The sequence below is a fragment of the Pocillopora verrucosa genome, chromosome 4 (assembly GCF_036669915.1).
Source record: "Pocillopora verrucosa isolate sample1 chromosome 4, ASM3666991v2, whole genome shotgun sequence".
Classification (NCBI taxonomy): Eukaryota; Metazoa; Cnidaria; class Anthozoa; order Scleractinia; family Pocilloporidae; genus Pocillopora; species Pocillopora verrucosa.
The window spans coordinates 16,586,003-16,611,885 of NC_089315.1; the positions used below are offsets into that span (position 1 = coordinate 16,586,003).

General features: G+C 39.3%; 4 protein-coding genes across 4 annotated transcripts in view; 3 read left to right on the forward strand and 1 right to left on the reverse strand.

Annotated features, from left to right (window-relative positions):
• The window catches only part of LOC136280322 (uncharacterized), a 1,619-nt gene extending 531 nt beyond the window's left edge, over nucleotides 1-1,088 (forward strand). Inside the window, exons 1-2 of the mRNA XM_066165338.1 lie at nucleotides 1-152; nucleotides 782-1,088. The exon at nucleotides 1-152 is cut by the window's left edge and continues 531 nt beyond it. Of these exons, the coding sequence (XP_066021435.1) occupies nucleotides 1-152; nucleotides 782-1,088 (459 nt within the window). The remainder of the gene's footprint in view (nucleotides 153-781) is intronic.
• A 3,448-nt stretch (nucleotides 1,089-4,536) lies between these two features.
• On the forward strand, nucleotides 4,537-5,247 carry LOC136280093 (uncharacterized). The gene has a single exon (XM_066164748.1). The coding sequence runs from the start codon at nucleotides 4,540-4,542 to the stop codon at nucleotides 5,245-5,247; it is 708 nt and encodes a 235-aa protein (XP_066020845.1). The 5' UTR covers nucleotides 4,537-4,539.
• Nucleotides 5,248-5,946: 699 nt separating this feature from the next.
• Nucleotides 5,947-7,365, reverse strand: LOC131787145 (uncharacterized). Its single transcript, XM_066165339.1, has one exon. The coding sequence runs from the start codon at nucleotides 7,363-7,365 to the stop codon at nucleotides 5,947-5,949; it is 1,419 nt and encodes a 472-aa protein (XP_066021436.1).
• Nucleotides 7,366-22,219: 14,854 nt separating this feature from the next.
• Nucleotides 22,220-24,011, forward strand: LOC131796094 (piggyBac transposable element-derived protein 4-like). Its single transcript, XM_066165340.1, has 3 exons — nucleotides 22,220-22,399; nucleotides 22,494-22,806; nucleotides 22,897-24,011. Exons 1-3 carry the CDS (start codon nucleotides 22,220-22,222, stop codon nucleotides 24,009-24,011), a joined length of 1,608 nt encoding a protein of 535 aa, XP_066021437.1.
• The last annotated feature ends 1,872 nt before the right edge of the window (nucleotides 24,012-25,883 follow it).

The following is a 25,883-nucleotide window of genomic DNA, read 5'->3' on the forward strand; positions in this document are numbered from 1 at the left end:
AAAGACACTGAGTATACGATTTTGCAAGACTTCCCCCAGGAAACCATAGAGAGAAGGCGCAAACAAATGCCCAAATTAAAGGAAGCCAAAAAAAGGGGCCAAAAAATATCCTTTAGTAGACCAGAACCTGATAAACTCTTTATTGATGGCAAGTTCGTTTCTAAATAGGGGTTATATTAACTGTGACCTTTCTTCGCTATAGCAAGGCTGTAAGGTGTTATCAATTGGTTATTGTACATTATAACCAAGCACCAAAAGCTCTCTGGGAGAGATGTCGAATTATTAAATTAGTTCCATCCTCAAGGGCAGCGCTAAGGATATTTATCTTGCTGCTCTTTTAAGTTCTGTGTTTTTCAGTATTTTGTTGAAATGTAATTTCTCGTTTTTACTTTTTTAGACGTTCTCCTTTGTGTTTACTATGTTTTTCAAAGCTATTCAGGTGACTTAATGAGGATATGTTCTTTACAGTCTGAAGGTATCATACTGACGCTTAACTTTTCCCACCTTAAGTTAATAAGCGTTTTTATGAATAAGTGATGTCATGATTAATTTCTATCATTAGCTTTAAAGTGATATCATTGTAACTTACATACCAGGTAACTGTATTGCTGTAAGAGTTTTATGTGTGTGTTTAGTTTGGTATTCTTCTATTTGTACTATATAAGTGTGTGTGTGTCTTTTTCCCTTTCTTAATCTCTATTTTGTATTTAAACCTAAGAAATGCTTTAATAAAGAAAAAATTAAAAAAATAAAATATAAAAAAACTTGAATCTGACAACAGACAGCCATTTGCGTCAGACAAGTTCATTGAGTTTGCTAGCACTTACAGCTTTGAACTTGTGACAAGCTCCCCTACATATGCCCAGTCAAATGGGAAAAATGTTGAGGAGAAGTTAAGACTAACGAAGTCCAAGCAGTCTATGTATTACAACAGAGGTGCTAAGGAACTGGATGAGTTACATTCAGGAGACAGATTCCGAATCCAGCTGCAACACTCTCAGCTAGGAAAGAAGAAGGAATGGACTCCTACAAAAGTTGAAAGAAAAGTTGACATCCAATCGTACCAGGTCCAAACAGAGGATGGATGAATGTACAGAAGAAACAGGAGACATCTTAGGCACACACATGAAGCCATGTGTGACAGCAAGTTGGAGATGTGGCCACCCTTACGAGCCGAGCCTAGCTGCCCAAATCCCTCAGAAAGCGTAGTACCTTATTGGTACTTAATTTCGCGGGTCTTTAATTTCGCGTTTTTCGCGATTGTAAAAAAATCGCGAAATTAAAGACCCGCGAAAAAAGATCCTCGCGAAATTTAATACCCATACAAAAAAATCAAACTGTAGAAAAAAATGATTTATTCGTAGTGGCAACAAAATTTACAGGATATTTATCAACAAAACGCAAAATATTAACTGGTTTCTACTCGTAAATTCCATTTTTGAATTTGTGAAATCGTTAAATGTTTTGCATGGAGAAGTTAATCTACGCTACTGGTGTCATCTTCATCTGAATCGCTAGATTCGTACAAATCCCTTAGGATGTCTTTCGTACAGTCGTCAAAATTGCCATTAATTGGCTCCTTGTAGTTCTCATTCACAAGTTTCTTGTAACATTCCAACACTAAAATATTTTTGGAGGTGGAGTCGAGTTCGATGCAAACAGTGACAGGGATTTCAAGGCCACCCTGTACGAGTGGTGATCGTCAATGCTTGGAATCTATTACCGTCGCTTTGACGTTCCCGCCTCGTGAAATGAGAAAACAAGTGCATCTCGAAATCTCTCTTGGTAAATGACCCACAATTGAATCAGCTAACCGTCCTGGAAGTCGCTTGGTTGCTGCTATCGCATAACGATCATGAATATTGTTTCTTTCATGGATGCAATGCAAGGTTTCTCCAATTACTGGTTTCCAGATATCTTGGTAGACATGAAATCCTCGCAAACCACACCGGAAGGAGGTTCTTATAGAATCACTCATCCTGCTCGTGTTGACAGTGTAGACTGAACGACGAAAACACGTGCAAAGATAAAGTTCTGACTGACGCAAGCATCAAACCTGTCAATCTGTCAAATGTAATTGACCTTTGTACTTCAGTTGTTGTAGCCTCACTAATCTTGAGAGTCGCTTGAGTATTTATCATGTCTTTATTTCAGTTTGGGTTTACTGTGAAAGAAACAGTAAATTCCCAAAACTCTGCTGCACACTCTCAACCTGCAAATGCTGGTGCATGTGCCTTTTTACCGGAGCAGGAGGCTACTAATCTTGGAAGCGAGGAATACAATGAAGTTGTATTGTCGGTGGGAGACGCTGTAGATCCTAACAAGAACTTGTCATCGAAAAGAAAGCGAGGAAATTACAACCATTACTCTCCCGAATTGCGTGCACAAATCGGTAAATATGCTAGCGAAAACGGAAATCTAAGAGACCTGAATCACTTTAAAGCACAGCTACCAAACCTTAAAGAGAGTACGGTGAGAACCTTCAAACAAGCATATCAGAAGAAACTGAAGGAAATGAAGAGACAAGGAATACAAGAGAGCGTGACTTCTATTCCACACAACACCCGAGGCCGCCCGCCGCTCCTTCTTGATCTTGACCAGAAACTGATATTACTTTTGAAGAGCATACGAAACAGAGGTGGTGTTGTTAATTTCAATGTTGTCAAAGCCTCAGCCTTGGCATTAATAAAGAGCAATCCCGCGAAAGACTTCAGGGGATTTGAGCCAACCTCGACCTGGGTGAAATCAATTTATCGACGGTGTAACTTCTCCAGGTGAGCTGGAACCACAACAAGACCCCCGTTCCTTTAGGGATCTATGAAGAGTGCAAATTAACATTTTTAACTGACATCAAGAGTTGCATTGCAGTGCACAGTATTCCTCTGCAGCTTGTTCTTAACACCGATCAGACACCTTCATCATACGTCTCCGTTGGAAAAACGACAATGGCAGCCCGCAATTCCTCTTCTGTGCCAATCAAAGGTCTTACAGACAAAAGAAACATTACTCTCACATTTGTTATCTCTTTAAACGGCGACTTCCTGCCTATGCAAATAATTTATCAAGGGAAGACCAAAGCAAGTCAACCGAGAGGCTTTGACTTTCCACGCGGGTTCGTAGTAACGCAGAATCCCAAACACTACTCGAACGAACTGGAAACTCTCAATCTACTCGACAACATCATTCAACCATACGTTGTCCTAAAGCGAAAAGAACTGAATTTGCCAGCCACACAGAAGGCATTGTTGATTTGGGACGTATTTAAATGCCAGAAGACAGCCAAGGTTTTATCTAAACTGGCAGCAATGAACATTGAAGTGGTTAGTGTGCCAGCAAATATGACCCATTTCTTCCAACCCCTTGATTTGACTGTCAACAGAGAAGCAAAGAAGTTCGTGAAAGACCAATTTACGGCTTGGTACTCGGCACAAATTCACACTCAACTGGATTCAGGGGTGGCTCTCGATGATGTTGATGTTGACATGCGCCTCTCGGTTTTAAAACCAATTCACGCAACATGGCTTGTGAGCATGTTTAATCATCTCTCTTCCTCTGAAGGCAGGATATCAATTGCCAAAGGATGGAAGAAGGCGGGCATCAGTGAAGTCATTGATGGGAAGGAACTTCCACCGGAAGATCCCTTTGAAGATTTGTAATGAACACCATCAGATGAAACATTTATAGCCCACTTTGGAAAAGAGCGGTAGCCTGGAACCGAAGTCGCCACGCAAGCGCTTATGGGATTGTTTGGGGGGACGCTCAAGTCGGCCATCTTGAATTATGCCCAAGCACGTAAGTTGTTGTGTGCCTTTGTGCACCAATAATTTCAGAAACTCCTTCGGATTGACGTTTTATCGAATTCCAAAAGATGAAAGTATTCGCAGAGAATATGTCCGTTTACTAAGAAATGATAATTTGAAGATAGAGTCCGACAGTACACGCGCTTGCTCTGCGCATTGGACTGGAGGTAGTAAGCTCAGCAGAACTCACCTTCCATCGATATTTCCTTGGAGCAAGAAGGAAAAGGAGCGACGGATTTTGTCCAGAACGGAAGCGACTGCAAATACAGCAAGCAAGAAAAGAAAAGTGGACGTGGGATCTTCTACCGAAATTGACGAAGGGACTCTTATTGAAATTGATCACGAGGAGTCCATTCCGGCCTCTTTTTGTGATGCAGCGACACAAACTGAAATGACTGTAGAAATGCTGGATCGAATGGAAGCCGAACTTAAAGAGATGAGAGAGGAAAAGGAAAGGTTGGCAAGGGAGAGAGACGAGTTATCAAGGGAGTTAAAGAGACTTCAGCATGTAACGAAAAATCAGAAATTTGACATTGTAAAATTTAAGGACAGCCCTGAAGATGTCGAATTTTACACAGGCCTTCCCTACTGGGATGCACTTATGCTCCTTTATGACCTGGTCAGTCAGAAGGCTCAGAACCTGAACTATGGCAGTTACGAAAAGAAAGACAGTGGTTCAGAGCAAAAGCTTGGAAGGCCCAGAGCATTGACTTTATTTGAAGAGTTTGTTTTGACTTTAATGAGACTTAGGCTTGGCTTGTTTCAAAAGGATCTTGCACACAGATTTAATGTTTCTGAAACTACTGTTTCTGTTGTGTTTAACACTTGGATTCGGTTTATGAGGATTGAACTGGAGCCTTTCATTTGCCTCCCCAGGAGAGAGCTTCTACATCAGTTCATGCCAAACATTTTCAAGGAACTTTATCCAAGGACAGTTCTAATTATTGATGCTGTTGAAATTCGAGCAGAGAGCCCCTCATCACTTGACATGCAGTCAGTGTGTTATTCCTCGTATAAAGGAACAACAACTTTGAAAGGACTAGTTGGTCTTTCGCCCACTGGAGCCCTGGGATTTTTAAGCGAGCTTTACACTGGAAGCATAAGTGACAAGGAGCTTACCAAAATGTCTCATGTGATTGACTACTTGCATCCTGGGGACAATGTCATGGCAGACAAAGGCTTTGACATACAAGATGACTTTGCTGCAAAAGGGGTTACTGTAAACATACCTTCTTTTCTTAAAGGAAAAACTCAGTTCAGCAGAGAAGAAATGGCACACAACAAAAAAATTGCTAGCCTGAGAATACATGTTGAGAGATGTATTGAAAGGATGAAAAACTGGCATATTTTTGACAGCAGAATTCCTTTAACATTGGCTCCTATTGCTAGTGACATGTTTATAATCATAGGGGCACTTACAAACTTTTTACCACCTCTCATTGATTAAAGTGTAATGCATGATTCCAGAAATGTCCATACTTCCCCATAAGAGGGTTTTTTCATTTAAACCCTTCCAACCCCCGCCGCCCCCGGAATTTCTAGTTTGCCTTCATACTTTCCCTAATAAACTTTGGCTGTTGGGTCCCCCTCCCCTCAGATTTTCGAAGCCCTTTCATTGGGTGAGTATGGACTTTCTGGAACCATACAACAATTTTTCACTTTCTACTTGTACATAAAGCAATGTTTTTCTCCAAGCAGATAGTGGAATCTTATTTAATAACCTTTCTTGATTTGCCTCATCTTCAATAATATGCAAGATTGTTCACTCAGACTTTGATTATTATGTATTATAATCTGTGTATTTGAGCTCCTTCTGTTAAAAAAAAGCCATACACACAAAGTAAATTACACACGTTAAATTTCTTGGGGATATTATTTTAGATTTAAGGTTCAGCCTTGTTTACATGGAGTGAGTTTTATCTTATTAATGCCTTTCATAGAACTTTCCCGAATTCAACCTAAGTGATTACGAACAATGATTTCAAGTCAATTCTGGCGCAGACAAAATTATTGTAAATTTATCAAACCACATGAAAATTGTTCACCCCAACCTTGAATTAAAATCATTATTCGTGGGCATCGAAGGCCAATGTAGGAAAGTAAGTTCAACAACATACCAGTTTAGCAAATTAATTATGTACGTCAGTCAACATCCTCTCATGTCAAATCTTGAAAGGCCATATTTAACACGCGGATAAGCAAGTTCTACAAAAATGTGCTCATTGTAAAATGCCTCCAGTTTTGGGAGCACTGAACTCCAGAATTTACAATCAAAGTTTACTGTTGAAATGAAAACACCTTCAATGTCTACAAACGATCTGTCTGTAAGCTCTTTAACTCCCTTAATCACCAGATCCACCCATGATTTCTCTGTAACAAACAACTGTTGCTGGACTTGATAGTGATACTTGTGTTTCTGGTTGATAACCAGCTGTCCATCAGTTGAACCAGGAAGAAAGATTCTTTTTCTGATAAGTCCATCATGCAAAGTCTCATTCTCCTTTAGGAAGACAAGTTTTATTTCAATAAGTCCACTGGAACTTGGCTCAGTGGAGTCGGCATTGTATACTAAGCCATCTGGAGATGCAGCCAAGAAATTATGTGATTTGCTGATGAAAAGTCCACATGGTTTCACTAGGACATTTTGATTGTTCAGTTTCCTTGATTTGATGTATTCTGCAATAACAGCACCTTCTCTTGACAAGCCCTCTTTCATATAAATTGTTTGAGGGATCTGGTTGTAATGTAAGACTTCACTAATGGCCTTTGTAGGGGAGGTAGTTGCTTGCAGAGTGGCAATTCGATGGCATTTAGATGCAGTTATTCTTATTTTTCGATGCAGATTCCAGTTTTCATTTACTGATTGGCCCATGGTTTCTTTTTCAATTTGATCAACATCCTTTTCATCAGCAAAGAGCCTTTTCTTAACTTTTATGCACCTTTCCTTTATTTCTTCCAAACTCACTGGATGGCATTTCACTGGTGATAACAGTTCAGTTGACACTGGACTACCATTTCCTTGTTCTGGTTCAACTGGTTCAATGTGAGTCAAGGGTGTGCAGTAATTATGTTCAACCAAAATCGTTTCTTTATTTTCCTCCAAAGTTTTCTGCGGTAAAATGAGACTTAAGGCCATTTTCTTGCCTGTCTTATTCTCAATCTCCTTGACACGGTGCAATAAATTATACATGTCAGTGTTTGTATTCGGGTACTGCTGGTGTGGTGCTCTAACATCCCTTGTTGATGGAGGAGATTTATCCTCACTCTTCCTTAGTTTGCCATGTTGATGTTTTTTAAATTTGGCTTTGGCAATTGGCAGATTGTCAATCTTTCTTTTTCTTGGGACATTCCATGCACATGGCTTTGAAGTGCAAGAAAGTGCAGGGGTTAAGGAAGGATTTACAGGTGCTTTACTTTGTTTGAAGAACTCCTCCAGTGCAAATAGTGTTGAAGTTACATGGTTGCAACGCCCGTCAACTCCAGCTGGGCAACCATCATAAGCTGTTACTACACTGCCATCTTTGTTGAAAACAATGAAGCAATTATACAACACTGTCTTTTTCATTGATGGAAGAACTTGACTTTTAACATAAAACTTTCCGTCAGATTCCCTGCATTTAATGCTAAGGACATGGCCAGATTTAAAAAAATTGTATCCCTTGACAAGAGGTTTTGCTGTGGATAATTGCTTCTTAGCATCACTCTCTTCAATCATGTACCTCCATATTGTACCAAATGATATAGCAAGTAAAATATTCAAATCCTCTGTAAATCCGTCCACTGGAAAGTTTTCTTTGAGTTTTTTAGCGTTAATTTCTTCCATGAGTCCCAGGTCTGCCTTAGCTTTAGCCAAATGGATTCCACCATCAGGGTCCTTTATCTTCGAGCTTAGGCCACCAGCAATATAGTCTTTTACCCTGAAACACAACAGACAAAACACGAACGTATTAACGATGTTCTCAGAAAATTGTCGACTAGCATCGTAATGTAAAGCACAGGGGGCAATAATAAGAGTTCTCGAATAATTTCAAAGCTTTCTTACCTTTGAACAAGCTGCATTTTCTTTCCAGTTGTTTTAGCTCCACGGCAAAGAAGCCATCGCTGCAGCTGTTTCACGGTGCATTCTTCTGGTATTTCCCGAGGTAAAATTGCTCCTGGTACATCTTCTTCTCTTAGCTTTACGCTGTCAGATTTGTTTCTTTCGATAACTTCGACCTTATCGCTATTTTGCTCTGTTAAAACCTTGCTGTCACTACTACATTCCGCGCTAAATTCCGCCATGTTTTTGTTTTACTTACGTCCCCTCAAACAGTCCCATAAGCGCTTGCGCGGCGACTTCGGTTCCAGGCTACCGCTCTTTTCCAAAGTGGGCTATTTAGTATCACATGGGCAAAATACCCAAAAGACATTAGAGATAAACAAAAGCCATCGTAACGAATGATATTTAATGCATGCATTGTTATCGTTAAACTCGTATTAAACTCTAATAATAAGTTTTTCTTCAAGTACGAACAGCATTTCGCTTAGTGCCTTAAGTGCACAATATTTTGTTGGCCAAAAAACTTCCGTCACCTTATGAACGTTGCCGCGAACCACTGAAACAATGCGTTTTCACGTTGTAATACATTTATTTTTAACGTTAATTTTCAAATATGTGTTTTGTTGTGTTCCAGTTATCTAGAAACTTTAAACAGTTCAGACCTTTGGAAAAATAAAATAAAGTTGAGAACGCTTCAATCGCGAAATTTAATGCCCTTTTTTCATATTTGCCTATTGAAATCGCGTAAAATAAAACCCCGCGAAATATTGCCTCGCCAAAATCGCGAGATTAAGTACCCGCGAAATTAAGTACCAATAAGGTACTATGGAAAAGTGCCACTCCCAGTGCAGGCGAGAGTCAAGAAGTACACCCCAAAGTTCCAGTGAAACATCAAGAACCAGCTTCACTATCCCCAAGGGTAGTGACTACACAGAGTGGTCAAGTAATCAAACCCCTGGTATGTTTTGTGGACTGCTAGTCATTAACAGTGTACGGTCGAAAGTCAATGGACAGAACTAGCCATAAACTGTGTACAGTCAAGAGTAAACGAACAGGACTAGTCACTTCTCTAGTTTATTTTATTTATTTTATCTTTATTTTGCATAGGACTGTGACATAGAGATAATATTTTTCTTTTTTTTTTTTTTTCGTAAGAAGGGGAGATGTAACGATATGAATGTAATCGTTAATTAATTTCTGGTCTATGTTACATCACTAATGCCATGATAACAGGGACACTATGCTTTCAGTTTTCGGGCTTTTCGACTTGTGTGTGTGCATTGAATAAACAACACGGTCATAAACTGTTTCTGCCTTCTTGTTCTACATCCAAACAACTTTACAATGGCTACTAGGTGCATTACTCCAGTTCTAATTTGCTCAAAGCACTTAAAAATAGGAAATTCCACTCCCTTAAAGATGATCAATAGCAATTACCTATAAACAACTCAACAACAACAATTTCTTCTTACTATACCCACAAAACCAGAAAAGAAAAAAAGGAGACATGAAAGACGAGAAAGAAGAACAATATTGCATCTCTGCAAGAAGTAAATGAGGAAACTGGTGAAAGTTGTCAATGAGAACAAAACTGATCAGCGAATAAATGCAGTAAAACAGCTTGGTAATTCGTAAAAGGAAACGAGTCAGGGGACCAAGGTTGAAAGAAATATCAGTGACAAAACTCACGTCGAAGTAAGGGATTGGTTGATGACTCACCTCGTCATCGACAATAGTGGAAGAAGTGGGGTCACTGCAAATATGATTGTAACTGAATTCATGGCCACCGTGTATCACCCAGGTACAGACAAAGGCTTGGCTTGTTACAGAATACTTGTAAGTAACCACAAGAGAGCTGACCAGTATGGTTCTGCAGTTATATGGGCATATGACGATTTGCACAAAATGATGAACATATACCTAAGAACTGTACAAAGCCAGTTCATGGCAGCTACCTCACAGGTTGAGCAGCTATTCGTTTCGAGCAATGGGATGCCTCTTACATCTTCTCAGGTGGCGAACATTCCAGAGGGAAGGGATTGTGACAGAGGGAAGAATATCTGCCACAATTATAAGGAAGTCTCTTGCTACTGGTATGCACGTCCACATGCCAGATGAAAAGGATCATCTTGCTGTCCTAGCCCAGCATAAAACCCTGACATGAGCCAGATATTATTGTGTCCACAATAAGCCTATTGAAACTGACCTTGGACGAAGGGCAGTGAGCAAACTTGTTGCCCTGAAATCGAGCAGCATTCATCAGCCACAGGATGATCTCAAGGACTGTAGAGCAGCCCCAAAGCCTTGGAAGAGGGAAGAAACGGAACAACTGAAGGAGCTATTCAAAGAACACCTCGAGACAGGTGCTATTGAGGAGGCTAAAGTGAAGGAAAAACTGTCAACAGCAACACTTCTAGAGGAACGCCCCTTAAAGGCTGTAGTTCTGAAGCTACGGAGACTAAGAGAAGAATACATTGAAGATTGCGAGCCTCCTTCTGACATAGAGTCTTCCCCAGCAAAAGTTCAGAGGTATCTTTATTCAGCCCAACCAGAAGCTGCACTGTCAACCGTAACACACATCTCAGGCACCGTATCTGCTGAATCTTCAAGGTTCTGGTGAAAGTTTACGGAGGAATAGGCAAACCATCTTTTAACATTAACCAAAGACCTTATTGAAGCTTATGTTATCAAGAAAGAAGTTGTTTGGCAGAGGGTGAAAGAAGACAAAAGGTAATTATTCTTTTTCGCCCTGCACAAAGCAAAAACGGACAAACATAAATGCAAAAATTAAGGTAAACAAGGAAAGTAGAGAGAGTTCCCTGGTAGGAAACAGTAAGGCATATAACATAACCGAAGACCCCTTGTTATCTCACCGATGAAAAGGCTTTACATTAAAATTAGTGAAATAAATGACATGGTCCTCGCACTGTGTAATCAATTTACTGCTTAAATTGCTTAATCGCTGCGAGGATCATTTCACTCATTTCATCATTTATCTGCAGTAGATGTAAGTCTTTCATATACTCATGAAGTCTGTAAAATTAGTTAAGCTACATGTGGACGTTAAGACGAGATTATTTAATAGTTAAAAAATATAACTTTTAAATAAAATTAAACGCAGGGCAGCTAAATGCCCGCTGCACTGAAAGAAGCAGTGATCAAACTGAAGTTGAAGAAGAACAACCTGGACTCCGAGGATTATTCAAATTTTAGACCTGTCTCAAATCTGAAGGTTATATCAAAGATAATTGAAAAGGCAGTTTCTTGTCAATTGAGTGATCACCTACGTGATAATGATCTAGAGGAATCTTTTCAGTCTGCGTATAAGCGTTTTCACAGCACAGAGACTGCACTCTTGAGGGTGCAAAATGACATTCTCTTCGAAATAGACAATCAAAAATGTGTTGTCATGTTACTGTTAGATATGTCTGCGGCATTTGATGCAGTTGACCATGATCTACTACTGGAAAGAATGGCAAAACGCTATGGAGTAAAAGGAAATGTGCTAAAATGGTTTAGATCATATCTCCAAGACCGAAAACAGTTTGTGATAATTGATGGAAACAAGTCAAAGATGAAAGAACTTCGGTACGGTGTCCCCCAGGGATCAGTACTAGGTCCGGTTCTATACTTACTATACACCTCACCCATTGGGGACATCATTAGACAGCACAGACTTAATTACCATCTCTACGCCGACGACACCCAGCCCTATCTCTCTTTCAAGCCCACCCCTGCCGAACTACCCAGCTCTATAGCAAAAATAGAGGCGTGTGTTTCTGAGATAGACTCGTGGATGGTGTGCAATAAACTGAAACTAAACAGAGGAAAGACGGAGCTATTGATCTTGAGTGCACGACACCGTCCACCCCATCAATAGAGTATGTTGATGTGTCTGGTGAGCGGATCGAGCCATCTCCCTCTGCAAGGAACATTGGAGTTATCTTTGATGAGCACATGTCACTAGATAAGCATGTTACCAGTACCTGCAAAGCCTGTTTCTTCCATCTTAGAAACATTAGCAAGATAAGAGACTGCTTATCTCTAGCAGATACTAAAAAACTAGTTAATGCGTTCATTACACCTAAGCTACATAACACCAACTCGCTACTATATGGATTACCCAAATTCCTGATAGATCGTCTACAAAATGTCCAGAATGCTGCAGCTCGTGTTGTCACTCATACAAGAAAGTATGACCACATCAAACCTGTTTTAAAGCAGCTTCACTGGCTCCCAGTTAGCCAGCGCATAGATTACAAGATATTACTTTTGACTTTCAAAGCACTCCACGGACAAGCCCCTAGTTACATCACTGAACTGCTGAAGCCTTATGTACCAATCAGAAATCTGAGGTCCTCCTTCAAAAACTTACTTAAAGTACCACCTGTCAAGCTAGTAAGTTATGGTCACAGGTGTTTCTCTTTTGTAGCACCGACTCTATGGAACTCTCTTCCGAACATCATAAAAGCTATCAGACTTTAAGACCTGTATAAAGACATACCTTTTTAACAAATTTTATAATTAACCTTCTTAACAAATTTTATAATTAACTTAGCGAGTTAATTAGCTATTTTATTGTTAGCTAGGTCGCTAGTTAGTTGGTTAGTTAATTAGTTAGTCAGCTAGTTAGTTAGTTAGTTAGTTAGTTAATTAGTTAGTGAATTAGTTCTATTATAAGTTTCACAGTTTTTACTCTCATCATTACAGATTTTTTATTAGCTAGTTTTTTACTCATATTTTAGTGATGTTTACGTTTTTATAAATTTTATCAATGTCTTTTGCAAATGAATTGTAAAGCGCTATTGAATAGCAATAGAAATAGCGCTATATAAATACTGTATTATTATATTATTATTATTAAAAGGCACTGGTTCCCATTAGTGTTAATTGTGCATTCCACGTACATTACTGGGCCAGCGTTGTTAAGCTTCTGGTCCCTAATATCGGTTGGTGCTGTCTGGATCTCCACTGAAAGGCTTGGGAAAAGGAAGCAAACCACATCATGGCAAGTCTCGACCGATTCTTTGTATTGAAGAGGAACTTTCATCCCTCTTTCAACACAAGACCGATTCTTTCTCTGGTTTCTTCCATGCGAACTGGATCAGGGTCAGGATTTTTAAAAGCCTTGATCAGCTCAGGCGGCAGGTGAGTCTTTGGTTCCCAAGTGTTCTGGCTGGAGCAGTATCCCTGCCACTTGATCATGAACAGAGGCTTTCCATGACAGATCTTTTTAGCAACGATCCGCTCAGCATCAAAGACTCCAAGAACTTCAGGCTTTCTATCACACATTCAGGGTCTGGACAGTTTGGTAGTTTCAAGACTCCCATAATAGCCTTGAGGTGGACGACAGCATTTCTCCAGATTGTAAGAGGAAATCAACCAAATTTTTCTTTACTGAAGGAAACAAGGATACTAATAGTATATACAATACGACAAAGACATGCCATAGGATTGAAATGCACAAATCACTGTCAAGCACAAACAAATTAACGTAACATAACAGGATGCGTCATGCAACACAACCCATTGGCAAGCTCGTGCAACAAACAGTTATTTTCTGTGCTTAATCTTCTTCTTCAAAAATGTTAACACCAAAGTAAATATATGAACCCATATTGTCGATAAGACGCAATACAAAAATAGTTACAAGTTGTGCATGCTCTGAACATACCGCAGGCTCCTGCTCCCATACAGATTAGTGAAAATGCACCCTATTTGAAATTTTCTTAAGATAGAAATTTAGAAATGGATGATCCTGAATCACCACCACCACTTCCACTGCCACTAAAGCAACAAAATGCCCTTTGGGGTAAAAAGCTTCTGGAAGCTTAGACACCAAAGGGCCATGTTGACCGACATTTAGTCGACATTATAGGAAGGCATTTGGGCTTCCCCCATGATCAAACAATGAAAACTTTACCTTTGCCTAGTAGAGATAAAAGAATATAAAGGCATATAAAGCGCATCAACAAAAGTAGATAATGTCTAGCGCTAGACAATATTTTTTTGCTACCCTGTGTAGCAGTTGTTTTCTCCTCAAAGGAAAAAGGCGAACTAAAAGCTTGTGAGATGCAGACAAAGAGAACCCACACGGGAACTAACCAGCGTGCAGCTGTTTCACTTAAACATGACAAGTGGACTAAGGGCATGCAAGTTTCTCTCTTTTACTGGCTGCCAAATGTGTGATTTTTATTCTGTTTTGAAGAAAGTGTCAGAGTGACTTACAGACCTCATGACGTCCTTTGTATTGTAGAAAAACTGTGCAGGTGGATTTTTCCAATGAAAATCAAATCCTAAACGGGTGGTGATAGAACCGAAGGGTTTGTTGAGTTAGATGAAGAAATAGATGAATATGTAACAGACAGTTTCAAACTCAAATGCAATGACAGCTTGGGATGCCAGTCTCAAGAAATTTGGTAGATCCAAATTTGACACCGGTTTGGCTGCATATCAACTACTCCGGAATAAAGTCAGTGCAAGGCTTAAACTTGCTATAGAAAGCTATTATAGTAGATCATTACTCAAAGAGAAAAGCGGCGATTCTGAATCTTTCTGGAGATCTGTAAAGAAAACATTGCCAGACACAAAACTGAAATCTATCCCAACATGTATCAAGGCTGATGACAAGATTATTACTGATAAACAAAGCATTTCAGAATAGTTTAACTCTTTCTTTACATCTGTTGTGAACAAGTTATTTGTAGGTATACCAGTTTTAAAATCTACAACTGAAGAGAGCACAGTTGTGATAGCTGACTGTGTAACACATTTGGTAAATCTCTCCATTAAATCTGGTACAGTCCTGTCTGAATGGAAGCAAGCAAAGGTTGTACCCTTGTTCTGGAAACAAAGATGATCTGGACAATTACAGACCTATATCAATTTTACCGATCTGGTTGAAAATTCTTGAGAAAGCTGTCTTCCATCAGCTACATAGCTACCTATCAGAAAGCTACCTATCAGAAAACTCCCTCCTCTCGCCATATCAATCAGGTTTTCGCGCAAATCATTCAACTCGATTGGCCATTACCTTCCTTACAGATAAAATTCATAGACACATGGAGAATGGGCTATTGACGGGGGCAGTGTTTATTGACCTGAAAAAGGCCCTCGATACTGTTCCTCACAATGGTCTTTTAAACAAGTTGTTTAGATATGGAATTCAAGACCAGCCTCTCTCATGGTTTGAGAGCTATCTCAGAGAATCTTCTCCACCATGCACACCTTGAGGTCGTTACTGTTGGACTCGCCTCCTATTTGGCATTAGTTCAGTGCCTGAAGAATTTCAACAACGTCCCCATGATGAACTCTATGGACTTGAAGGTGTTGTAAACATTGCTGATGACATCATTGTCATTGGTCAGGGTGAGTCCCTGGGAGATGCTACTCAGGATCATGATTGAACTGTGCTGCATTTGCTAAATTGTCTCAAGATGGTGGGTTGCTATATAAATTCCTCCCGTCACTATCTTAGAGGTCGCGTGATGACACGTTCACAGATTGAGCAGATTTAAGCATTAAGCTAAAGGGCTTTTTTCAGTCACTTACTTTACATGGATAAAGCTCCCTAACCTTCTTTTTTTTTCACATTGAACGTAGTCGATGTTGAGAGTTTTATTTCATCTGTAGCCCTGAAGGAGACCATAAATATTGCGGAAAAAGCCGAAAATGCAGCAAAGAGAAAGGCCATGTGGGCAAATGTGATTTGAAACGACAAGTACATCGTTTCTGGGAAACATTGCCTATTTTTAACATTCATAGGGAGCACCAAATGCTCCAAGAGAACTTTCGCCAGTTTCAAGTCCAAGAACATGCTTTATCTAAGTAGGAACAAGATATCTAGGCTTTGCAAAGGGAGACAGATGCATTTAGTTAGGTTAGTTGCATTTATTTGCCGTTTTGGAATTGTCGTAATTTTGATGATGATTTCCTATCCTTGTTTATAGAAAGAGGAGTGCAAAAATCAAAGGGAGTGAAAGAGACACTAGACAAAAAAATAAGTGAAGCAGAGGAGACACTGAAAGAACTAAAGGAAGGCTATTGAGAAAGTATAAAAGCTGTTGCAGCAGAAGGATTATTCCCAAAGACGTAGGAGTGCTGCTACCACATCATATGAGATGATTAATGATTACAATTTGAGCACTAGATACAGGAGAAGGGAAGAAACTAAAAACATTTTAGAATTCATTCATAGGGATTTTGAAGCTTCGTTGTATGGGGCATGGGATTTTTTGGCTGCCAATGCAAGTCATGAAACCATGAGCAAATTAATGAGTAATTATAAGAGAGGCCAATTTCTTCAGGGTACTTTTGAGAGAGCTATTACTGATTATCGGAAGTCAGAAGAAGTTCTGAAACAGTCTTTGGCACTTAAATATCACAGTTATTTGTCTAGAGGAAAGTACAATCTTGTCTGTAAAACACAAAGTTCATTTTTTAATGCTGAAAAAGAGGTCTGGCTGCCATGCAACATTAATTGTCTTGGAGTTGACTTAAGGTTACCCAAGCTCAGCTTCTCAGATGACAATGTTGACAACTTTGTGAAAAGTTTAGACATTTCTCATATCACACAGATCCCAGGGGTATCAGGTGTTTCTCTCACAGTCACTGGCTTGGTGTTTATGATTATAGCTTTGCACTTGAGGGTTCCCCATCTTTCTCGTAAACTTGTCTAGTTCAATGAAAATGAAAATCATTTTATTTTTCAGTTCTCAGATGATGGAGCTCCTGAATCAAATGAGCTGACAATGTCAATTGAAAGTATGGTTTGCAGGAACTTTGGAAATCAGGTAAGAAATAGGGACTTCCAGTACGTCCTCCACTGTGTAAGTGTAAAAGAGAAAGATCAAATAATGCATGACCTCTGAAAACAGCAGACTGAAGAGATGAAGATGTTGGAAAGTAATGTTTTGACTGTTTTTGATAAGGAGTGCACTGTTGAATTTCAGCCAGAGCAGACATGTCCTGGCAGAGCTGGGCTGCCAATGAACTCAACCAGGTAGCTACATATCCTTCCCCATATGTAAATGTTCATAAAGGAAACATGAATACTATGGGGGGTAGTATTGGACTGACCTGCCTGTTAAAGCGCGAAAATCTGGCAATAGAATTGAATGTGGTATCTGTGTGTATTACAATGGAAGAATTGTCTTTGTCTGTGGAAATTTCCAAAACGTTCGGCTACTTTCAGTTGTTGGATCATGCCAAAAAGATGATTTCAAAATTTGAAACGAAGAGTACCATAAAATTTTCCTGTTACAAGGCTGACAAGGACTTTGGAAATTATGGTATATACTATTGAAGTTAATTATTGACTAAATTAACTATACTTGATACTTCATGGTATATACTATTGAAGTTAATTATTGACTAAATTAACTATACTTAAACAGGAACATAATTTGTTCATGCAGAAATATAAACTTCCGTCTTCAATTAAGAATTTTATTTCTTAATTTCCAACAGTTTCTGCTACTTTTGGGCATCCACTCAATAGGATAGCTTCAGCTGTTTGAAAATATGCAACTCTTTAATTATCACTAATTTCCCCTTTCATTTCTCATTTGGTTTTGTTACCAGCTGTATTTCTTTATCTCTTTTTGTAAATAAGTATATGTGCGTTCAAAATAAAACTTATCATCTCTTTCAACAATATATTGCCACATGTAAGACTGTGAGAGACCAACAGATCTTTCAATGTTTTGGTTGCTGGCTGTCTATAGATTACAGGAAAAGGAACCACAGACTTTACTGGGAGGAGCCCAAAGAGGTCACTGGTAAGAAAATAGAGTTTACAGGAGTACCCTTTTATATTATGACCTGCAAGCTCTTTGACTGCCAACATGGGAAAGACATGAAATGCTGCCCTAAAAAGAAAATAACAGCAGCAACATGACAAGGTTAGTAAATATATCAACAACCCTGGGGTTATACGATACCTCCAAATACAATAAATTACTATATTTCATACTTTGATCCAAATTACTAGGGGGTTGTGCATATCAACCTCATATATGTTGTTTTGTCCGTCTGAAAAAAAAATTGATTCCTTGCGCAACCATCCAAAAAAGCAAATTGTCCATCAAGGTTGAAATTAAGGGAGGTGGTAGCGTTTCCAGATTACAAGGTAAATAACTTATAAAATAATGCAAAAAGACAAGCTATGTTTTGCCATAACAATACCAATAACAACAACAACAACAATACAGTGTAGTAATAATAATCATGATAATGTAATGATGATGATGATTATGATGATAATGATAATAATAATAATAGTAATATTATTATTATTATTATCAATATCATTATTTTTTCATTGTTATTAATACTATATTACTACAGTAAAGAATTAGATTCATTAAAATTTAATGCAATTTATGGCATCCTGTTAAGTTCTAAAAAGTTTTCCTATTATCGTGGAATTAACGGAAAATATAGGGACACCCCTGCCTCTCCCCTCGTGTGCCTCGCGCGCTCGTTTTTCCCCGCGCTCGCGCATTTAACCCCCTCTCCCTCCCCTTCTGACGTCCGCCATGCAGGCTACTGAGAGACGTGAACCTTCATCATTTCAAATATCCCACATATTCATTCTACTTCTGGTTTGTTGGCTTCAGATCGACATGAATAAACAACTATGTATTATGTACTATGCAGAATTCAGGAAGCTGGATTCGAGGTGGACCTCGATCCTCCCAGAGATGGAGATTGCTTTTACCATGCCGCTGCTCATCAGTTGGGTATTAATTGCGAGGCCGCAAAGAACCGTCTATTTTCATTTTCGGAAAGTAATCGCAGTGATGTAAGTCATGATTTAATTTTGTTCTCCTTTGCACCTCTGGAATTTACTGATTTAAAACAAATTATGAAATTTGTTAATTGGTACCACTTAGGGTGCTAAAACCTAAAATGACCCCTGCTAGGGTTGTCGCAGTACCTCTTAGGGGTCTGTAAGGTCATTATCGGATAAAATAATGAAAGCCATAGCTGCGTTGTTACAAAGATAACTTTTATCGGCAACTAATCTGTTATTCTAGAACTGATACCTCTAAGGGGTGTGAATGACTTAGAAGCCACGCCCACAAAATGAGATTCTGGTAAGAGTGTGACTCCATTCGAGGAACTCTATTAAAAGTGCTTGAAAAGGGGACCACGTTGTTGTCAGTCCAGTCGTAAATGCGACTCCATCCAGTGGCACACCCCCTGTAGCCCATTACTGGGAAGCGCCTTGCCCCCACGGGGGTGAGGGGGGAGGGAGGCCCAGCGGTAACAATAAGATAGCCGGTTTTCGGTCAACATTCTGTCCCCTTCTTCCTCGGGAGATTTTGCTGACACTAGCCCTACTCTCCAGACATCCCGGACACACTAACCAGCAAGAATTTCTTTATTAATTCCAGCAGGAATTTTGATACCGCTGACCTGCAAAAGCCGACGGAGAACAAATCTAGGGCTGAAAATGAGAACAACAAAAAAGAGGAGGGCTCAAACAGCAGTTACGACAACAGTGAGAGGCATGCTGAAATCAACAGTCACAGTGAAGGCGATGACGACGATTTGCTAGACTCAGTTTTTGAAACAAAGCATAAACAGAGAAAAATTACAGAGGAAATGTGGTCTGGAATAAAAGCAGAGTTGGTGAAACATTTACCTGAGGGAGTTGACGGACTGAGAGTGTTCAAGATACCATCAGAATATCTTAAAAATGAAGGCAAAATATTTTTAAAGACGGGAGAAACTGGAAAAAAATTGCCCAACCGAATGGAAAGGCCACCGTCGTGTCAGGTATACAGACTGCAAAGGATCTAGCAGATGTTGCAATGCACAATGTCCTTTCATGGTGGAGTTTGGTGTTGTAAATACAACACAGTTTAAGAACATGAAAGACAGTGGCATAATATGCAGTGCTTGCAATCAGCAATCTGAATATGTTGAATGCCTAGCACGGCTTATTACAAAAACAAGTTCCTCTTGCTGTAATGGAAGCTGAAAAAGAGGACACAACCAACATTGAACTCTTTTGGACACTCTTTAATGAAGTTCTACAAAAAGTTTCCGGTCATAAAGAGTATAAATTTAATCCCCTTGGCTGGTGCACCGACATGGCAGGGGCCAACTTCGCGGCACTAATCACAGTGTTTGGTGAGGAGGCTGCGTCATGTATTAAGTCCTGCGAATTTCACTTTAAAGATCCATGAAACAAGAAAGCACAGAGACTGGACAATGAAAATAGCGGCCGTTTTAAGGAACTGTGTAACCTTCTTCTAACGAGTGAAACCGAAGATGGCTATGCCAAAAGTAAAGCTGCCATGGACGCATTCATCGAAGAGAGTGAGGATTACACCTTCTTAAAAACATGGGTATCTTGGTAGCACGACAGACGCGGGTTCATTTGTAGAGCTTTCGCCCCAAAAGATGCCCCCAAAATGAACAAAGCAGAAGTAATACATGCTGGGTGGGCACACAGGGATTCACCGAACCTTAGCCTTCTCGACATCTGTCACGCGGATGTCCGTGACACTCTCGTTTTGGAGAAACAACTAGAATCCTACAAGGAAGGTATCCCGGCACCAGGAAATGGACCCTCCTTCCCTGAACGCAAGTGAAGGCAACATGCCAGGCAGCTTCAAAAAGCCAAAAGAATAGGAAAAGAAATGTTTGAAGACAGTGAAAATGGCCACGTGATTGACCCTTCATCTTCTTATCAGCCACCAAGAAACAAGAAACGGAAAGGAAAACAATCAGGAGGTAACCAATCCAAAGGAAAGGTTACTGTGAATTCCTGGCCAGTGGCATATGGAGACACGCCTAAAAATATTAGAACTTGTGCAGTATTTTTAATAAATTTATTAAAAACAGGTATTTTTTTTTCATATAGTAGATGTGGACAAGAAAAAAAGGGAAAGAAAGAAAAATAAAATGAAGTAAGTAGTAACCTAACAACATCTGACATTATAATAAACTAGCTAACATTTGTTTTAATTGTCACTTTACAGTCTTCAGAAAAAAAGAAATTGAACTTTGGAAATAAAATGGGGCCCAGGAAATATTCTTCAATCTGTGACAAATAGAGGATATTCCATGGAAAGTGTGCACAAATGAGTTTTATTGTTCAAAAAAAAATAAATGCATGAGCACATCTACGATGGCGCACCAGCTCACCATAACCCAGGCAATCCTCGGCTCAACACCAAGCTTAAGAAGTTGCCCCCTTATAGTCCATTTTTAAACATCGTAGAGCAGGCCTTAAGCTCATTAAATAATATTTTGATGTAAATGACTATAAAGTTCCCGCTCAAAATGTCTGAGCGCGCATTCGTTTGTGAGTTAATGTTATTGAATATCGATACATATTCAAATATCCTAATTGAAAGTTCAATCAACACTAATGAAATGTATTCTAGAGTTAATGAAAAACTTATTTATGTTATTGATATAACTTTTGGCATAAATGAGAGTATATTTTCTGGTAACGAACAGCAAAAGGTGTACTAGATTAAATGATGAGTAGCACAGTCAAGCCGCCATTTTGGACTCAAGTGCCTTTGCTAACGAATATCTTCGGGAAGGTTTAACCTCTAAATCTCACACTTTCCACAATATAAGCTTAGTTATCCTACTTCATTTTGGTGTAAAGAAAACAAGGTTTGCGACAAATTGAAAATTGTAAAAAATAAGTATTTCCTGAAAATGCGTGAATTTCTGGGTGTAACACGTAACATGAAATGTATCAGACGGAAGAAAAAAAATTAAATATCTCAATATAGAACACACATGGGGCCACTATTTTTTGGCCGTTAGTAGTTTATGACAAAAGCAACAGGAAGTATGATTTGCAACAAGAATGGTTTATTCTAACGCAAGTTATAAACGTCTGTTTTTATCAATGAACAATGTAACGCTCGCAACTATTAAAACAACCATAGTGTGCAAAACTAGCAATAATGATAATTTCGACTGTGTAAGCAACAAACTAATAACAAAAATGTAATGGGCATACATCATAATATTTACAAACCAACGCTGAAGTTGAATCGTCAAGTAGAATGTTTTCCAGATCAAAATAAAACGCGCGGAAACACATTTGGTAACGGCCATATTGAGCTTAACCCTTTCACCACCGGTGGCCTCTTTAGAGGCCACTGACAAAAAGGTACTGCAACACTCGTGGCCCCTTTAGCGGCCAAATAAATTTACATACATTACCGCTCTGTAACCAGGCTTTTTTTAGCAATTGGGGGGCCCAGATATTGCCATTTTCCTAGGGAGGGTTTGAGTAATGCAATCGTGTTTTTATCACCACGCGGTTTCATACAAAGTTTTTGAGATATTTTGTTTTGAAAGTTCAACGAGATAAAAATTCGAACTTCGCCATTTTTAAATGTCTTCGGGTGACGAGAGCGACAATTCTGGATCAGATTTATCATCTTCAAGCGAATATTCTTTCCAAGATGACGATGTCCTTGAAGAGCTGTTCGATAGCGATGAAGAGGAAGAGGATTTCGCTGGTTTTAATTTCGATTTGCCCGAAAACATGAAGTGGGAGAACCAGCGCTTCGATGTAGACATGCAACCGTTCACGTTAACACCTGGTCCGACAATAAACTTACCTGATACTGGTAAGGCTTTTGACTTTTTCTCGTTGTTTTTCACAGAGGAAATCATCGGTAAAATTTACAAACAAGAATGCTCAGAAGAAAGAAGTACCAAATTGGCAACCTGTCACATCCGAAGAGTTAAAGGCATTTATTGCAATGTTGATCATTTCGAATGACAGTATTGTTGTCCCACGCGACGAACGCTACTTCCTGTTATCTGCAGAAGCAAGGCTATTTCACATTCCAGGAGTGAAAAACATTTTGCGATCTCGAAAACGTTTCTTCCAGTTAAAATCGTACATATTCTTCTGCGACCCAGACCACGAACAAACAGAAGAAGAAAAGCAAGACCCCTTATATAAAGTGAGAGGTATTTATCATGATATTGTTCAGAAATTCAAGTAAATTTTTAACTGCTCCCGTGAAATCTCCATTGATGAAGCTATGGTTCCTTTCAAAGGGAGGTTAGCCATAAAGGTGAGAATGCCAGATAAGCCAATCAAATTTGGAGTGAAATTCTTTCAACTCTGTGATTCCAAGACTGGCTATTGCAAGAATTTCTCTATCTATGCTGGGAAGGACGACAGAGAGGCTGGTAACATCGGAAAGACCGGTAAGATTGTCATGGATTTGGTTGCAGATTTGCACAATACAAACCATCACCTTTATGTTGACAATTTTTACACCAGCCCAATTCTTTTCCTTTTGTTGAGGACAAGGGGAATTCTTGCTGCTGGGACAGCAAGACCTCGCAAGGGCTACCCGCATGAACAATTGAAAAGAGCTGTTCTCAGGAAACGAGGAGAAGTGGCATGGCTTACTGCAAAGGAACAAGGAATGACAGCTTTGAGGTGGAAAGACAAAAAAGATGTCTATTTTCTAACTACAATACATTCCCCACCAGTGGTACCAGATTGGGTCGAAGATGACAACTCTGGGGCTGAATCAGAAGAAGTCAGAAATGAAAGTGACGTGGTGTGTAGAAGGGTCAAGCAACGAGGACGCTGGGTTACCAAGAAGATTTACAGGCCAGGAATTGTCAAGTCCTACAATAACTTTATGGGAGGAGTCGATCTCTCAGACCAAATGACAGCAGTCAATAAGTCAAAGAAACAGAAGAGGTGGTACCTTCGCATTTTCCTGAAGATGGTCCTTCTAAGCATTTACAATGCTTACATTCTTGAGGGGTTCAAGTGCCCAGAAACTCCAAGAGGAAGAAGGAAAAGGGATCTATTGTCTTTCAAGGAAGACCTTTGTGTGCAGTTGGTTGGCAACTTCCCACAGCAACACAAATCAACTGCCTCTAACAAAAGAAAGAGGAGTGCAGACACACCAGTGCCTGAACGTCTCAGTAATGTTGGAATCCATTTTCCCTTCAAAGGGGAGGGCAAGAATCATCGTTGTGTGGTCTGTGAAAGAAAGCACTTCTCTTCAAAGAAAGCAAATCCTGACAACCCTTCTCCAAGACACAAGACAACTTTCAAGTGCAGCCAGTGCAATGTTTACCTGTGCATTGGAGAAGGAGGATCAAATTGCTTCTATGACTACCATACTAAAGAAAACTTTGCTAGCTAGGGACAATAAATGAGAGGCACTACATCAGTAACTCAATAGAAGAACAGGTTTTATTTCAGAATTCATTTGTTACAGAAACAAAAACTATTTCTAAGTGCTAGTAAAAACTCACAAATCAATGGGTAAATTTAAAGTTTTTTTACTCAAAAGATGTTGCGCAATGACAACATGACTTTTTTGCAAATGAAGTCGGGTGAGTTTTAGTGTAAAAATATGACTTTTGTTGTAAGATAAATTGCTTTTTTCATCTAAGGTTGTCCTATGAAAAGCATTTTTTCATTTTAGAATATTGTTGGACAAATTTTGGTGGGTTTGTACACATTTCAAGAAGGACCATATGTTTTTTTTTTCAAAATCGTAGGTTATCTCAACTTTGAGAGGTTCATGTTCAGTCAGTTTTCATCCTTTAAAAATGTAAATAGAATTACCTGAAAGAGAATTTTATAACAAATAAAATCATATGGGGTTCTTTTTTGCAAAAATGCTTCCTTCTCCATGAAAATTGCAATTAAAGTAATGTACGTAATCTCGGCAAACAGTACCAAAAACATCTGGTGTTCAGGGCTGTTTTCTGCAAAAAACGACTGGCGGTGAAAGGGTTAATTCCATCACATATCCACCAGTAGATCCGTTGTCAGACGCGATTCTTGTTAAGTTGAGTAAACAAGCTCACCTCTCCTGGATTGGGCTTGTATTAAGCTAAATTTACAGAAAGTTTCAACCCACTTCGTTCGATCTAACACTAGAAATTTACATTTGGTCGACGCGGAAACACTTTCCGCTATTGCTGCCGTGTTCATGAACCGTAACGAAGGAAAGTGACGAAGGAATATGGCGAAAAACACCAACAAAACTTCCACGAAATCCGCTCCTTCGCAGCTTCTCTTTGAAAGCACATGGTTCGTTTACACAGACAGTAACAGGGGAGTCCATACAGAGTTTGCAGGGGCATATTATTGCATAACAATGAAATGTATTGCCTGATTTTCAACCTCACATGCCAAGGGAGAACAGGATGCTGCAGGTTCTCACCTGTCATGTCACCCTGTCATGTTACTGCATCAGTTGCATTGTGAATGATGAGGAGAACTGCACTAACAAGGCATGGCTTGATGAATGGAAGCCGGTGGAGCTAACCAGAGAGGGTGATGTGGCAACCACTCGACAGGCAACTGAAGCACCAATTTTAGACCATGATACTGCTTCCTACATAGCTGACCTGGCCAGCAAGGGAAGTACAGTTGCGATAGCCGCTGAAGATGATCCTGTCTAAGACTTCTATCTCCTTCAGGTCACTTCTGATGGAGTTGAAGAACTTGACAGTAATGTCACAGATGACTATCAGTGTCATTATTACAGAGGAGACAGAGTTCTTAAGGGGCACTTTTACATAAGGGAGAACATTCATGACATGACCTTCACAATTGACGAAAAACGGAAAGCGTTTGTACATGCTGCTACTGTCTGTCACATTTGCGGTGACCTACCAGTCAGAAAGAGAGGACAAAAGTCTATTTACAAACTCCCTTTAAAAGAAAATGAGGAAATCATTGCTTCAATGTGAACTAATTATTACAAAACCTCTTTTTTCGCATTTTTCCATTGATTTTCTTAAGATTTTATGAAAAACCAAAAATGTGCCATGCCCACAAGGGATTGTGGGTAATACCAAAATTTGTGTTATTAATGCAAAATAATAAAAATATTTACAGATATTGATTACAATGTACATTTTGATCAAAATTAAAGTCAAAAAGTGATAAAAAGTGAAAAAATAAAAAAATAGTTATTTTTGAACTATGTTACAGCAAATGGCTATGTGACTGTGCTACTCATCAAATATGTACCCTTCGGTGTTGCCAAGAGCATTTA

Coding starts and splice junctions, on each gene's coding strand:
- LOC136280093 (XM_066164748.1), top strand. CDS start 4,540: ATGAGACTTAGGCTTGGCTTGTTTCAAAAGGATCTTGCACACAGATTT.
- LOC131787145 (XM_066165339.1), bottom strand. CDS start 7,365: ATGAAAAAGACAGTGTTGTATAATTGCTTCATTGTTTTCAACAAAGAT.
- LOC131796094 (XM_066165340.1), top strand. CDS start 22,220: ATGTCTTCGGGTGACGAGAGCGACAATTCTGGATCAGATTTATCATCT. Junction 22,400..22,493: donor GGGAGAACCAGCGCTTCGAT/GTAGACATGCAA, acceptor TGTTTTTCACAG/AGGAAATCATCGGTAAAATT. Junction 22,807..22,896: donor CCCCTTATATAAAGTGAGAG/GTATTTATCATG, acceptor TTCCTTTCAAAG/GGAGGTTAGCCATAAAGGTG.